Here is a 15,881-nt window from a genome sequence, read left to right on the forward strand (position 1 = left end):
TTCCGATAGTAGTTGGCAAAACCCAAAAAGCGCTGAATGGGCCGAAGACCATTGGGACGAGGCCACTGCAGAACCGCCGAAACCTTCTGAGGGTCCATGGAGAATCCCTCCGCAGATATGATGTAGCCTAAAAAAGCAACTTGGGATCGATGGAATTCACACTTCTCAAGTTTACAAAAAAGTTCGTTCTCACGTAATCGTTGCAGCACCTGCTTGACATCCTGGATATGGGACTCCATGGAGGCAGAGTAAACCAGGATGTCATCCAAGTAAACTACCACGCACTGCTGCAACAAGTCACGAAGGACATCATTTATGAATTCCTGAAAAACTGCGGGCGCGTTACACAACCCGAAGGGCATCACCAGGTATTCGTAGTGGCCGGTTCTGGTGTTAAACGCGGTCTTCCACTCATCCCCGTTTGATCCGTACGAGGTTGTACGCTGCCCTAAGGTCAAGTTTGGTAAAGACTGTTGCCCCCTTAAGGCGGTCGAACAACTCAGTAATCAAGGGAATCGGGTATGCATTCTTAGTGGTGATTCGATTGAGACCCCTATAATCAATGCAGGGCCTCAATTCACCACCCTTCTTCTTTACAAAGAAAAAGCCCGCTCCAGCTGGGGAAGTAGACTTACGAATGTGCCCCCGGGAAAGCGCATCCGCAACGTACTCCTCCATGGCCTTATTCTCCGCAACCGAGAGAGGATACACCCTGCCACGTGGAGGAGTGGCACCGGGTTGCAAGGATATGGCGCAGTCGTAAGGATGATGAGCAGGTAAGGCACCAGCGCGTACCTTATCAAACACGTCCTGGTACTCCCCATAATCAGTGGGCAACGCAGAGTCCGAGGAGGCACACAACACCTTAACCGGCCCACGGATGCACCCGGCCCCACACTGTGGAGACCACGAGAGAATCTCGGCAGTTTGCCAATTGAAGGTTGGATTGTGCATCTGGAGCCAGGGATACCCCAAAACCACCGACTAGTGCAGAGAAGAAATCACCTGAAAACAGGCCAACTCCCTGTGAACAGCCCCAATAGCTACTTCCACTGGTACAGTCTCGTGGGTAACCTGCGGTGGTTGCAGGGGCCTGCCATCTATCGCCTCGAGAACCAATGGGGTAACTCGAGCCTGCAGGGGAATGGAGTGCTGGGCAGCAAACGAGCTGTCCATAAACAACCCGCCGGCCCCAGAATCTACCAACGCCTGGGCCATCACTGAGCCCTCCGCCCAAGAGAGGACAACGGTGATCAGTGGCTTATCTCTGCGGAACGCCGGGGACGAGACTCCACCCAAGATCTGTCCCCGACAGGATCTCAGGTGCGAGCGTTTCCCGGACGGACCGGACAGGACCGCCGAAATTGCCCACCAAGACCACAGTACAGGCAGCGACCTTCCTGACGCCGAGCGGCCCGCTCTCCCTCGGAAAGGCGAGCAAACCCCAGCTGCATGGGCTCACCACCAGACAATCTATCCCCAGGAGGCGTGGGAGGAGAGGGAGGAATGGGTGGGACAGAAAACGCAGGTGCCAGTCGATTGGAAGGCCTCCGCAGGCGTTCCTTGAGTGAAGGCCTCTCCCTGAGCCTGGTATCAATCAGGATCAGGAAGGAAATTAGTGCTTCCAGCTCCACAGGCAATTCCTTGGCTGCGATCTCGTCCTTCAATGCATCAGAAAGACCCTGAGAAAACGCAGCCACCAGAGCCTCATTGTTCCAACCCACCTCTGCTGCCAGGGTACGAAACTCTATGGCGTACTCGGCAACGGTCCGTGAACCCTGATGCATAGACATGAGCAGCTTGGCAGCCGAGGCGGAGCGAGCCGGTACGTCGAATACCCTACGGAAGGCATCGACAAAACCGGAAAACTCGTGAATCACTGGGTCATTCCTCTCCCATAAGGGATTCGCCCAGGCCAATACCTTGTCTGAGAGTAGCAATATTAGGAAACCCACCTTTGACCTCTCAGTCGGAAAAGCGTGGGGTATTAATTCGAAGTAAATCCCCACCTGGTTGAGGAAACCACGACACTGACTTGGCTCACCCCCAAAGCGCAGTGGAAGAGGGGCTGAACCAGTCATACCTCTGGGCGCCGCGGGTACCGCAGCAGCCGCGGCGGTAGGCGCAACCAGCGGAACAGCAGCGGGAGCGACCACCGGAGTGACAACCGGCCCAATAACACCAGGAGTAAGGTGCGCGGTGCGTGCCAACAGAGTTTGCAACGCCTGAGCGAACTGATCCAACAGGAGATCCTGTTGATCCAGTCTGGCGACCAACATTGGAAGTGAAGGCGTACCTGCACCGTCAGGATTCATGGCACTTGTGTAATGTCAGGGCAGGGCTGTGGAACGGACAGGTAGGCCTAGTGGCAGGGTAACGCACTGGCTGACGACAACCACCACCAACAGACCGAAGTCCCTCAGGGCGCGGAGTCTAAGTCCCAGGCTGCCCTTCACCAGGGCCCCTGATGGTGGGGATGGACTTGACGCAGCCAGGAACCAGGTCACGGCCCCCGAGACACCCCGGCTGCGGTAATGGCCACCGCCAATGGCGTGTAGCTGGTGAGAATGACAATAGCGTAGTCAGGCAAGCTGGGTCAACAACAACGGGACAAAACAGTACAGAACAGTAGACAGAGAATCACAGGTCACGGGCCGGGTTCAGCAACGGAAGGTCAGATCGAAGGAAAACACAGAGAATGGTCTAGTCACAAGCCGAGTCAAATACCAGAAGCGTCACGAGCATATACACAGAGCTGTAGCAAGACAAAGACACAAGTGCAAAGAGCATGTGCGGATCACAGGCTTATATGTACTCAGCCACACCCCTCTGGGGGATGGACCTCAGAGACCTGAAGGCATAAAAGCTTCCCACCATGCTCAGCATAAATCCAAGATGGATGCCAGCACATGGAGTAACATAACCTCTGGGAAAAAGTAGGACCTTGACACCTGAGAGATCATACAAACTCTTTCAGACCACTCTTTAGTCTAAGAGGGTCATGGAGAGTCAGTAAGAGACCATCCTTATATCACCTTGGGTGTCTGATTGGTGTTGGTGGTACTTTGGATACAAGAATTGGAGAAGAATTGTGGTTTCATTATCCTGGACACTTTGGATGGGACTTTCTTTGGACTATATAAAATTAAACAACAGTATCTCTAAAGTCCATAGAAACCCATGATTTCCAGCTGTCGTTTTTCTCATGTAAAATATAACATGTAAACAAGAATCTGGTTGCTTAGAGAAAATATTGTCTTTCCTACAGTTTTCACACATGAAATAGGGGAAAGTAGATCAATGGTAAATGTCAATGCTATTGTTTGCCAATGAACCAAGGGAGTCTAATGTTATAAATGGAGCAAAAGGAAGCGCACAATAATGAAATAGAAAAAAAACTTAACTAAACTGTTTACTGCAAAATGATTTAAAGGACAACAAAATAAAATGTGGAATTACATGCAATAGCTTTGAACACCAGTCACATTTACATATGTAATGGTCCCCTGCATACACATCAGCACCTGTACAGGAATGGAGATGCTTGACTTTTGTGTAATGTTATTCAGCTATTGGTTCTGTTAGCTGCCATGATAGACAAAAAGATGCAAAGGTGCCAGGGGCTGGTTTTATTTTATGAGATTACAGGCTAATGTAATTTGTATGTTTGAAAATACTGTGTTTCAATATGCCTCTTTAATTTCCAAAATTCAAAAGTCAACTAGATGAGTGGATAGAATGAAGTGATTGATTTTGACTCCAAATCCAGGCAAGGTTGTTCTCTCTGGTGTAGAAGCAAAGGTCTTGGTGTAACTGGTGACAATTGCTAGGAGGACTGGTACAGCCCAATGGTGCAGAATCTCAGGTCAGTCCTCCAGGTCTCTGAGCACAGATCTGTCCTGTAGAGAGTTAGCAATTTAAAGAGAAAAGCCCAGTTGTACTCTAGACCTATTTTTCCACATGTCACTGTAATGTACTTCATCTTTGGCATTTTGAAGTACACTGCTCAAAAAAATTAAAGGAAAATTTTTAATCAGAGTATAGCATCAAGTCAATTAAACTCCTGGGATATTGATCTGGTCAGTTAGGTAGCAGAGTGGGTTGTTAATCAGTTTCAGCTGCTTTGGTGGTAATGAAATTAACAACAGGTGCACTAGATGGGCAACAATGAGACAACTCCCAAAACAGGAATGGTTTTACATAATGTATATTCTAAAAAACACTCCAGCACTCATACCAGGGTACTTATCAGTATGTAATGTTTCCTCGGGTGCAGGCCTCTATGAATCGGGAAAATTCCAGAGAACTGTATAAACACACACAAGAGTTTATCAGCTCTGAGGAAGGGAGCATGATTCCTGAAATGCATTAGCTACCTACCAGATGGCTTTGAGATGAGACGGGCCTTCTAAGGCAGTGTTTCTTATATATGCTTGTTGTTTCCATACGTTTGTGAGTATGTTTTTGTCTTTTGACATCTGATTAAATGTTATGACAGTAATGCACAGGGAGTCTGCGCCCTCTTGTGTGTGTGTTTACAGGAATGGTTTTACAGGTGGAGGTCATTGACATTTTTTTTCCCTACCCATCTTTTCTGACTGTTTTTTGCTAGTTTTGCATTTGGCTAGGGTCAGTGTCACTACTGGTGGCATGAGGTGATACCTGGACCCTACAGAGGTTGCACAGGCAGTGTAACTCATCCAGGATGGCATATCAATACGTGCCATTGCCAGAAGGTTTGCTGTGTCCACAGCACAGTCTCAAGAGCATGGAGGAGCTTCCAGGAGACAGGCAGTTACTCTAGGAGAGCTGGACAGGGCCATAGAAGGTCCTTAACCCATCAGCAAGATCAGTATCTGCTCCTTTGTGCAAGGAGGAACAGGATAAGCACTGCCAGAGCCCTACAAAATGACCTCCAGCAGGCCAATAGTGTGATTGTCTCTGACCAAACAATCAGAAACAGACTTCATGAGGGTGGCCTGAGAGCCCAACATCCTCTAGTGGGCCCTATGCTCACTGCCCGGCACCATAGAGCTCATTTGCCATTGAACAGCAGAGTTGGCAGGTCCGCCGCTGGCACCCTGTGCTTTTCACAGATGAGAGCAGGTTCACCCTGAGCACATGTGACAGACGTGAAAGGGCCTGGAGAAGCTGTGGAGAACATTACGCTGCCTGTAACATCATTCGGCATGACCGTTTTGGTGGTGAATCAGTGATGGTCTGGGGAGGTATATCCACGGAGGGACAAACAGACCTCTACAGGCTAGACAATGGCGCCCTGACTGCCATTAGGTATCGGAATGAAATCCTTGGACCCATTGTCAGACCCTACGCTGGCGCAGTGGGTCCTGGGTTTCTCCTGGTGCACTACAATGCTTGGCCGCATGTGGTGAGAGTATGCAGACAGTTCTTGGAGAATGATGGAATTGATGCCATTGAATGGCCCCCACACTCGCCTGACCTAAATCCAATAGAACACCTCTGGGATATCATGTTTCGGTCCATCCGATGATGCCAGGTTGCACCTCAGACTTTTCAGGAACTCAGTGATGCCCTGGTCCAGATCTGAGAGGAAATACCCCAGGACACCATCTGTCGTCTCACTAGGAGCATGCCCCAACGTTGTCAGGCTTGCATACAAGCACATGCCGACCATGCAAATTACTGAGCACCATCGGACTAGCCGGCTGCATCATTTTTTCACTTTGATTTTTCAGGGTGTCTTTGAATTCAGTCCCCTGTAGCTCGATAATTTTCATTTCAATCAAACGATGGGGCATCCTTTTGTTCCTAACACATTACAGTCCATATCAGTATAGATATTCAGCATGATATTTTTCCCCACTGAGATCTTGTGTTTTTAAAGCATTTCTTTAATTTTTTTAAGCAGTGTAATAAGCTATTTTCAGAGAGTATAAACAGTATGATTGTCTCTTTACCCAACAAAACTTCCTTCCCCAAATACTAATGTAGATGGATAATCATGTGTTTGGAGTTTTGAGGTCTCAAACCTTAGGCTTTGTCTTTCTGCAAAATTAGTATTAGGAAAGACAGGTATGAAGAGGTTGACTTATATTATTTTCCTCTAACATCAAAGATGTAAACATATTGTTTTCTTTACCTGTTATTTAAAGTCCTTCTGGAACAATCTGTCGTAAAAAATGCCACTTAAGGGCATTTTTTTTTTGTTTCTGCTTCTAAATGCCCCTCCGTGTTAGCCTATGTGTTCTGTGTGTTTACAGGTATTTAGGAGCAGAAAACAAAATCACTTGCGGGTTCACAAGAGGAGCATTCTGGCAGAAATAAAATGCAGCTTAATATTCTGACCAATGAAATGAATGAAAGTCCAAAAGCTTGACCTGCCTGAATGTGCCTAAATGGGTTTACAAAACATGACTTTAGGCATGTTTTTAATACTGCTTTTCTCCTACCAGCAGAGAATGTGTTCAGAAAAGTTTTGAAAACAGAAAATGTGCATGCATACTTTAGGTTGAGGAATTTAGATTTTTAGACTAGTGTTTTTACTTTCTGGAGATTTTAGATATATCCCTGCTGTATTTATGGCTTCTAGAAAACATACTTGAGAATTTTTCATGCAGGTAACCCAGCCATGCTTCCAGTTCTTTCCTTTAGAAGATGCCCAGTTGCAGTCTGTAAAGTATAAGAGCTGCCCAGTAACTGTGCAAGAATTGGAAGGAACTAGTCCATTTGTGATCTTTGCTGTGCTGATTATTAATTATTGTAGCATTTGACCTTCATTATGGCACCAACGATGCAGTGAGAACATCAGGGCCCCTTTACTGTTGCTAATGTAGGGACTATAAACCAGCATGGAAAATGGTACAACCAAAGTTCCATAATCAAGCCTCCATAATTGTCCACACTGCACATTTTGTACAGTACTATATTTCAGTTATTGCCCTTTCTGATTATATCCTGTACATTTTATATGCTACTCAAACCTCTTTTACACAAACTAGCTAGTAGTGAAGGTTTAATGGCCTCAGGACTTGCACATTAGACTGGTGACAGGACGATGACAAATTGCCTGCTAAAAAAAAAGTGTTTTTCTCCTGGTATGCAAGCTTCTAACTTTCATCATGTTTGACCAATGCAGTAGCTATGAACATTCTACATACTATATCTCTCACTGTGAAAAGATAGAGGATATTTTCAACATTTGAGGACTATATGAGGGTAATTTTACAAAAATTATTTGATGGTCACTAAGCTGTTAGCAGTCTTGGGTTGTAGATCTGGGTCCTGGGTTTGAATTCTTCAAGGGCATTATCTGCATAGAGTTTGTATGTTCTCCCTGTCTATGGTGTCCTTTTATCATGTAGCGGTAAATGACCGCTGCTCAGTTCTCCAGCATTCTCAGAGAAGACAGTTCTCCTGTGAAGGCCTTTTTATGAAGCGGTGTAGATCAGTTCTCTGAATTAAGGGAGAAGCGATCTACAAACACTTTCAACGCTGGAAAACGGCTGCTTTTACTATAATCTCACGAGATTACAGTAAGAGATCAGTCAAACACCATTTACTAAGCAGTGGTAAATTATCGCTGCTTTGTTTGTGGTTCCTCCGATTCTCCAGCTCTGAGCTGGAGAATCTGGAGGGAGTACACAGATCGCCAGTGAAGGGCTGAGATCGCTCCTTCATATACTGGCCATCTGTGTGCTGAGATGATCAGCAGAGAACATGTTCTCCGCTGATCATCTCTGTTTCCTAAACCACTAATGATCGGAGATCAGCAACTATCATCAGGATCGCCGCTGATCTCTGTTTCATAAAAGGACACCTATGTGTCTGTTCTCTCCTATAATCTACAAACATTATGATAGGCTAAGTTTGAAAGGTATTTCTTTAGCTCAGACAGGTACTTGTGTAAATTATTTGTTATGTGGTTTGAAATATATAGAGTAAAAAGAAAGAAAATCAGAATCCTAAAATAAAACATGTTTTCATATAGCTCTGAAAAAATAAGGAGTTATGTATGAAATCATATGATACATAAAATACATGTTGTCAGTCTCCTGAAATTAACACTTTCATTTTCTATCTCTTTATAGGGATAAAGTACTAGAAGTATTAACAGTTCTAATGGAATTCCAGTCATGAGACAGTATCATTTTTAGCCATGCTTACTTGTTGTCGGTGGCTTGTTACTTGGTGTATCAGTCACTGTGGGGCTGCTAACATCTTTTAACAAGCCATTTATACTAGCTGATGGGCCGCAAGTAGAGATAGCTCTAGGAGGTCTCTTTCCAGGCACTTTCACTGTTGTTCTCAAAAGGTCCATCTCCTTCCCATGTGCGTTGTGCAGGTAGTCCTACAAGACAGACAAATTATAAATTTAATCACCAATCACAGTTTTAATTATTCAATATTGAAAATTTGGGTAGGAAGGGAAAAGCACATGCAGTACATCAGATATCTGTTTTTTATTTTTTGTTTATTTATCCTAACTAATCAAAGGAAAGCTTCTCTATTTAATTAGTTTATATTGATAATATTGGCTATAATTGTCACCCCTCTTATTGTTACCATGCTCATAAGAGCTTTTGATAACATCCTCTCAAAGCTATGGTCTCCAGGGGTCTATGCTTCACAGAAACAGAATTAAGAGGGCCAAAGAGGTAAAAAAAAAAAAAAAAAAGCATACTAGTACATCCATCTGCAAGGTACTCACAGCAATTAGAAGAAATTATGATTTTTGCAAATATAATCTGTGAATGCGATTTGAAATCATGAAATAACAATAAAACATCAGTGCTATTTTTTTTTCAAAACACACTCCACTTGCTTACCTGATCACACAATAAAGCACAATCATATGAAAAAATACTCCATTCAATGAAGAAAAAAAATATTTTGTTGATGGCATCACATATGTTTTAAAGACATATGTGAGAAAATTGAGGAAAAGAACCAGATTCTGACCACTGCTGTTTCTTGACATATGCCTATGTTTCTACATAGTCTTATTTTCAGATTATGTGTTAAAACTTTTGGTGAAATCAAAGTGCAAACAATGGAATGAAAAATTGTAATGGTGGAATTGCCTTTATAGAACTATTTTTTTTTTGCCCATGACATTGTACCCTAAACTTATAAGTTACCCCTCTTACAGGGTACAGATAAAAAAAACCTTTTATTCTCCCATTCAGCCAGGGTTTTATAATGTATTCCTACAAAACCTTTCATATGGCTGGATTAAAAAGTACATTTGCCTTCTGTCCTCCAATATCTTTATCCTATGTATCAAACCTCTGACCAAGTTAAAGAGATTCAATGGCAAACGAGAAAAATGTAGGCCAGCCTAAGATATCCCCTCCTCTACCCAAGCAGTTTCAAGAGTAGAATTATGAATCATAACACAGAGGGTGGGACCTATGTCACTCAATGAATGCCAAGTGAATACAAAAATCCTATTTTCTAACTTGTCCATTTTGGGACCCAGAAACGTCCAAAAGCAGTACAACTTAGGGGTGAGCAACTGAGAAAAAACCACTGACAGGCTGAACAAAACAAAACTGAGGACTGCCTGTGGCCCTAGAGCAGCCTAAAAGTCCAATGCCCGGATCTGATACCAAAGTCCAGACCCCCCAAAAAACAGGGGAACCTGCCAACATGACCAGAGTGAGGACACAGAAAATCAATCTAATGCTTAAGATCATCTCTTCAGGGAAGCCTAACCCGCCCTCACCTAACAGCCGATCTCCTCCACTCCTCCTACCACTCCATCCCCCACAGCCACTTCCTCCTGTACCACTATCCCCTCCCTCTTAGATTGCAAGCTCGAAAGAGCAGGGCCCTTGAATCCCTCGTGTATTGTTTTGTTTTGTTACTGTATTGTGTCATGTTCTGTCGCCAACTATAATGTACAGTGCTGAGCAAACCTTTTAGCGCTATATAAATACTGTATAATAATAATAATAATAAGATCAGATAGAAAAGGTCACCACTAGAGGGCAACTACTCTATCTGGAAGGAAACACCAAATCTAGGAGCAAGTGAAAAACTGATCAACCTGAACCCAACAAAAACAGATGGTACACCAAAAATATTCCCATGTAAGAAAGAAAAGACCCACAACCTGATGCGGTCAACAATAAACTGGGTCAAGCCCTTGATAAACTAGAACATAACAGCATATATGGGGTGTGAAGTGATGTAGATGTAAATGTAGACACACAACACTATCAATATCAGCATTGACTATGTTGATATTTTATGGATCTACATTTTCTGAAGTTTTTGCATCTCCTGGGGAAGCAGACGTTGTCTCACGAAACATGTAGAGAGTATTGGGCAAGACCTTATCCACTCATATATTACCTTTGATTGCTTATGATCAAGTTACATTTTCATCAATGTATGAATAACATATGAATATCAAGTCTCTTTTTTATGAATTTTTTAGAAAGTATACCTTTAATAAAATGTAAAAAAGATTTTTTATTACTTTGAATGTGTCTTTCAAAGTTCCTTTGGGCATTTTCTGTGTTTCTATTTCTATTTATGTATTTTACGAGTCACATTATGCCCATGCACACTAGCCATTTATTATGATTATTGCCACTTACTACTGCGTGTAGTACTGCATCCCTTTTTATACCTCAAAATTAAAAAATAAAATAAAAATGCCTCTGAGCAACCCCAGAGGGATCCTGGTGAAGCACAAGATTCCTATCCCTAGAGTCAAATCACAGGTCTAGGAACGTTTCTGATCTCCCAGATCCAGCGAATTGCCAGCATCAGTTGAGTGAGGAGCAAGAATCTTAGCTGGAAAGTAAAGAACATTCACCTAATTAAAAGCAAATTAAGGCAAAGGGTCCGAAAGACCATCCTTAAGAGTTTGTGAACCAGCCAAGGAAGGAGGACCAAACCCCAGGTGGGCCAGTCAAATGTAGTGATTAAAACATCCCCTGATTCTGCACCAGGATACCTGCAGCAGGAGACTAGTGATTTCTGCTTGCTAACAATTCAGGGAGGCACCGGGCTCTCTGCTGATGATCTGCACCTTACATGCAGTGTTTGAGTAGTGGCTAGGTGCCTCAACCTTTCCTCAATGTCCAGAGGCTGCCAGTTGAAAGGGACCAAAGGATTGTACTTAAGGGATCAATGCAAGTTTGAGATTCATGGGATCATCCAGTGCTGGATCCAGACTACCTCTCCTGACACAAGAATGACTCGCATTCCTTCTGAATGTTGAACACAAAGCAGCAGGTATCCAACCAGTGGACCTGCCCAAAGCAGGATCCTATGATGAGGAAAGAACCACCTGTTCAGGAAGACCATAATGCAAGTGTTTGATCTACAGTGAGAGACAGCCCCTGGATATGGGGAGATGAGTCCCTAACAACACACTGAACATGATCACACCTGGTCCACAAAGACAGACACCACAGAGACAGATGCATTAGACGGTTTAAGAACTAGACCAGCAACAGCTGAGAAAGGGGCTGAAGCTGACCATGACATGAGGGCTCCGCAACAATTCTCGCTACTGAAACTTTCTGATGATGAGAAACCTGAGAATAAACATGCTGTGGACCTTTTCAGCAAGAAACTGTTGATTACCCTCACCTACAGGTGAGACCATTTCCAACGCAAAAAGCTGACAAAGCCAGGTCTGACCAAGTCTTGCAAGTGTGCAAGTTGTTGTCCATATGATCTATGATGCTTACTCTCTTCACTAGAGGTCATCTGGTATCCCATAGGGATGTCAGGAAATGGTAGTAGGGCAAACACAGGAGACAAAGCTCTGATAAGTATCAGGTGTGTCTCTGTGACACAGAGGAATAGGAACCCTACCTGGGATCCACGAAATCCAGCAAGGGATCCAGGGGTGAAAGAAAGCCAAAGAGACTGGGAAATGTGCATTAGCCTGTACATTAGAACAGAAAAGGGATGGAACAACATAGTAGAGTGCCAACGGCAAGGGATTAGCCTATGAACTTAGAGGTGTGCTTACTGTAACTAAATTTGCTCAAGGAAAATTAGCCAAGGACCTGCAAAGATTCACAATTGGCCTCCTGCTTGTAGAAGTGGGAGTGCACCTTCATGCAGAAAGTACAGCTTTGGAGGGATTCTGACTTCTAGCTTTGTGGGCTATCTGAAAATCAGGTTCTGAGGGATTGGGATCACCTAGTGCAGAAGTAGATGAAGGTAAAGAGTGGGACTCAACCTTTCCTTTGACCCCTTACATTGAGGCAGGTGTATGCTCTGTGTGGTGGTACCAACTGTAGGTATGAAGAGACATCTTTTGAAATCTAAGTGAGTCATGTGCTCCTTGGATATGGAATCAGCATTTCAGCACCTTAACCAGAGTGCTCTGCGCATCTGTATGAACATCAGACTAATGAGAGACACGGTTTAAATGCTTCTAATAAACCATCACAAATGAAGTGTAAGGATCCAGACATGTGTTTCCACTTCCTCTATAACAGTTAGTGTCACAGCCAACTCAGGAGGAGGACAAAACGTGCCAGAGAAAACTGAGATTTAGGCCCTGGTTCACACTATTCCGCATGCTGCTGGCTGGTTGCGGGTGCAGGAATTGCACCTGTTTCTGCACCCGCAGCCATCCGCAGCTGCATCGAGTTTCTCTTGCAGGACGCACAGGTATGCCATTCATTCTGAATTGTACCCCCACGCATTTTATGCTGCAGAGTGATCGTGGGTGTGGGAACTGCACAGAAACCACGTGGTCAAAAAGGCCATGCGGATGAGTTTTGGAAAAGATGCATGCACCTTTTCCATGTGTGAAATGCAGGCACAGCAGCCCAGTCAAACAAATGGGCTGCCGTGCCCATGCAAACGTGGGCCACACAGCCGGCACTAGTGTGAATTAGGCCTAAGAAAGGATTCTAACTGCTGTTGAGCACAATCCTTAGAGGTAAGCATGCTTTCTACAGGTTTTATGGTTTAACTGCTAACTGGCAGATCCACTGTGGGTATGGGCCACCGTTTACCAAATTACCTCTCAAAGGGGGAACCGTGAAAACTCTCAGGTGGGACCCAGTACCCTTCAGGGTGCTTTCAGTCAGCACAGAGGAATATTAAATTAATAGATATATGCATTTACCACATCAATAAGGGCTGAAACGGCCTCTTGCATTTTTGAGACCACAGCAGGAGACTGCCCCTGGTCCAGCCTCTATTAAATTCAGGCATTTCTGTAGTGCACCGGTTCACGCCAATCCCATCTGTCAGTAATCTGGTGGTTTTAGAAATCCAATATGTGATGCAGGAAAGCTGTTCTCAAACAAAGACTGCAGGCCTGTTACTGTTTCTCACATACAGAAAGCCTGCTGTAAAAAATGTCAGTCCTAAGAAACTTTTCAAAAACATCAATCAGCTTCAAACCTGCCTTTAAACCTGAGTGTGAATTGTGATACAAGAAGCATGCAGCACATAAGATTACAAAGAATTCAGATTCTGGTAAATTGAATTTTTTGATTATTGCATAGCAGCAGTGTTTTCTGGATAGCAGTACTAGTTCATCGATTGCCTACATTTGTTGCCTAGAATTGCTGTTTAACTTTAGCTAAGACAGCCATAGAAGGTGACCAGAAACTAAACAAATAATTTACTCAGACATATGTACATGCACTACAATCAGACAGGTAGAATACATAAACATTAGGTTATGTCAAATCCTTCTTCTGATTTCAGAATGAAAAGCTACACCACGCTACATTACACTTGTGATACTGCATCAGGACAGCCCAACAACTCAGCTACCTTTAAAGCACTATATCAATGGGATCCCAAGCTGAAATTCAGGCACAGAAACTTTCATTTAAATATATTTTTAAATAATCACAAAGGACACAAATTCACTGTGTATGCTCCAAATATATTTGCAAACCCAGTTTTTACCTTGCAAAATAGTAGTGACATCATCAATGTGCTGTACATAGCCTGTGCAGAGAGCAAAGCTGTGGGATGGGCTCAGCAGGTGCTCCCACCACAGCCTGTCTGCAGAAATCTAGAGAAGGGGGTGAAGCCGTGACCCAGAGCAAATGAAGAGCAGCAGTGATCGGTCTTTATTACAAGAAGCTCTTGCGCAAAGACATTGGGAGAGATTTACTAAAACTGGTGCACAGAGAATTTGGTGCAGCTGTTCATAGTAACCAATCAGCTTTCAGGTTTTATCCCTGGTCCACACCAGTGTGACTTGTCATGCGATTTTCCAGTTTCAAATCGCATGACAAATCACATCTTATTGTCGGCAATGGAACTGTTCAAATCGGAGTCAGTCACGGATTTTGAAAGTAGTCCCTGCACTATTGTTTGCAATTTCAGGTGCGACTTGCATAGACATACATACATGGAGATGCACAGATGTCTGCCAAGTAGTACTTGAAGTCGTACTGACATGCGACTTTGAAACTTGTGCGACTTTAAGTTGTATGATTTCAAAGTCGGATCCAGTGTGAACCAGGGCTTATTGTCAAAGTGTAATTGAACAAGCTGAAGTTAGAAGCTGATTGGTTACTATGCACAGCTGCACCAGATTCTGTTTCGGTAACCCCCCCCCCCCCCCAAACTTTCATACTGGATTACTACACAGATCTGGAAGAAATGTGCAAAGTACACAAAGATTCATGCATGAATACACAAGCCCTGGTTATTTAGATAATATTTGCTTATCCCAGAGTTCAACTTTAAGGGCCTATGTTGACAGGCTTTTGTTCCCCACCTGACCATACATGTCTATGAAAGTGCAAAACCTGCTTAAAACCTGCTTAAAGCAGATTGAATATTGGTTTGGAGTAGCACACCTGGTGAAATACAAATTTCAGTGAATTCAGAAGTGTCTCAAACTGATGTCAACTGATGCAAGAAGGCCAAAGCCAGTCAACATAGACATTAAAGAAGAAGTCTCACTTCTATTTCTATAATGTGGTACCATGTCCCATCTTCCTTGTGTAACACCTTGCTGTAATGTCAGCTGCAGGATGTTAAAACCAACGCAAGATGGCAGTGTCATGCAATTCAGTGGCACTCACTCTGCAGAGCAGCCTCATGGACCTTGCATGCTGGGGTGCAGTGTATCAGAAGACTACTTTGCCCAGAAGAGCTGACGTGTGGGTGGGGGCAGATATATACAGAGGCTCAGGAGACTGGACAGGAAGCAATAGAGGAGAGAGCTGGAGATCAGAAGCAGAGAGAGTTGTGCTGACTGCTGGGAAGCCAGACCAGGCTGTAGAGCTAGAGAGAGGAGAGGCAAGAAGGAATCACTGACCACTAGCCTTGCCACCCTGTTCAGCGATACAGTCTGCCAGTAGATGAACCGCAGTGTGCTGGCTAGACGGAATGCTGCAAGTGGCCCTCATCCATGCTGAGAGAGAGCCAGGACCTGCTGGAAGCCAATGATCGGGTGAAGTGAGTCCCATACACCAGTTAAACAAGAGAACATTGACATTCTTCTCATATCTGCTACTTTTCCTACACAAAGTTGCAGACACTGCATTCAGTTAACACGTGTTGCAACCTAGTTGCCACAGCCGCTACAGCAGGGGCGGACTGACAACTCATAGGGCCCCCGGGCAATAGGGGATCATAGGGCCCCTGTGTCCTTGGCCAAACTCAAAAAAGCCTATGAAAAAGGGGCATCTCATGGGGCCCCCTACTGACCCCGGGCCCTCGGGCAGTTCCCGAGTTTCCAAATGGTCAGTCTGCCCCTGCGCTACAGTTGAACACATTTGCAGCATAGTCCAATCATCAGAGCTGACCGCAGTGCATGCTTTCTGAAGGCCGGATCACACCAGTGCTCTCTTAGCCAATGGCCTGCTCTCCTAAAGGAACTTCTACCACCATTGCCATTGGTTACTGCAGCCCAGAGTGGAGTTGCCCTTTGCCAAAAAGCC

At 44.4% G+C, this 15,881-nt stretch overlaps 1 protein-coding gene across 2 annotated transcripts in view; it reads right to left on the reverse strand.

The window, feature by feature from the left end:
* AGAP2 (ArfGAP with GTPase domain, ankyrin repeat and PH domain 2) overlaps window positions 1-15,881 on the reverse strand; it is a 296,663-nt gene that overhangs the window by 44,160 nt on the left and 236,622 nt on the right. For both annotated transcript variants that reach the window (XM_089692703.1, XM_089692695.1), the window contains exon 11: window positions 8,146-8,329. In XM_089692703.1, coding sequence (XP_089548829.1) covers window positions 8,146-8,329 — 184 coding nt within the window. The remainder of the gene's footprint in view (window positions 1-8,145; window positions 8,330-15,881) is intronic.

Source organism: Staurois parvus, unplaced genomic scaffold (assembly GCF_062004578.1).
Source record: "Staurois parvus isolate SC_StPar_1 unplaced genomic scaffold, SC_StPar_1.0 ptg000023l, whole genome shotgun sequence".
Classification (NCBI taxonomy): domain Eukaryota; kingdom Metazoa; phylum Chordata; class Amphibia; order Anura; family Ranidae; genus Staurois; species Staurois parvus.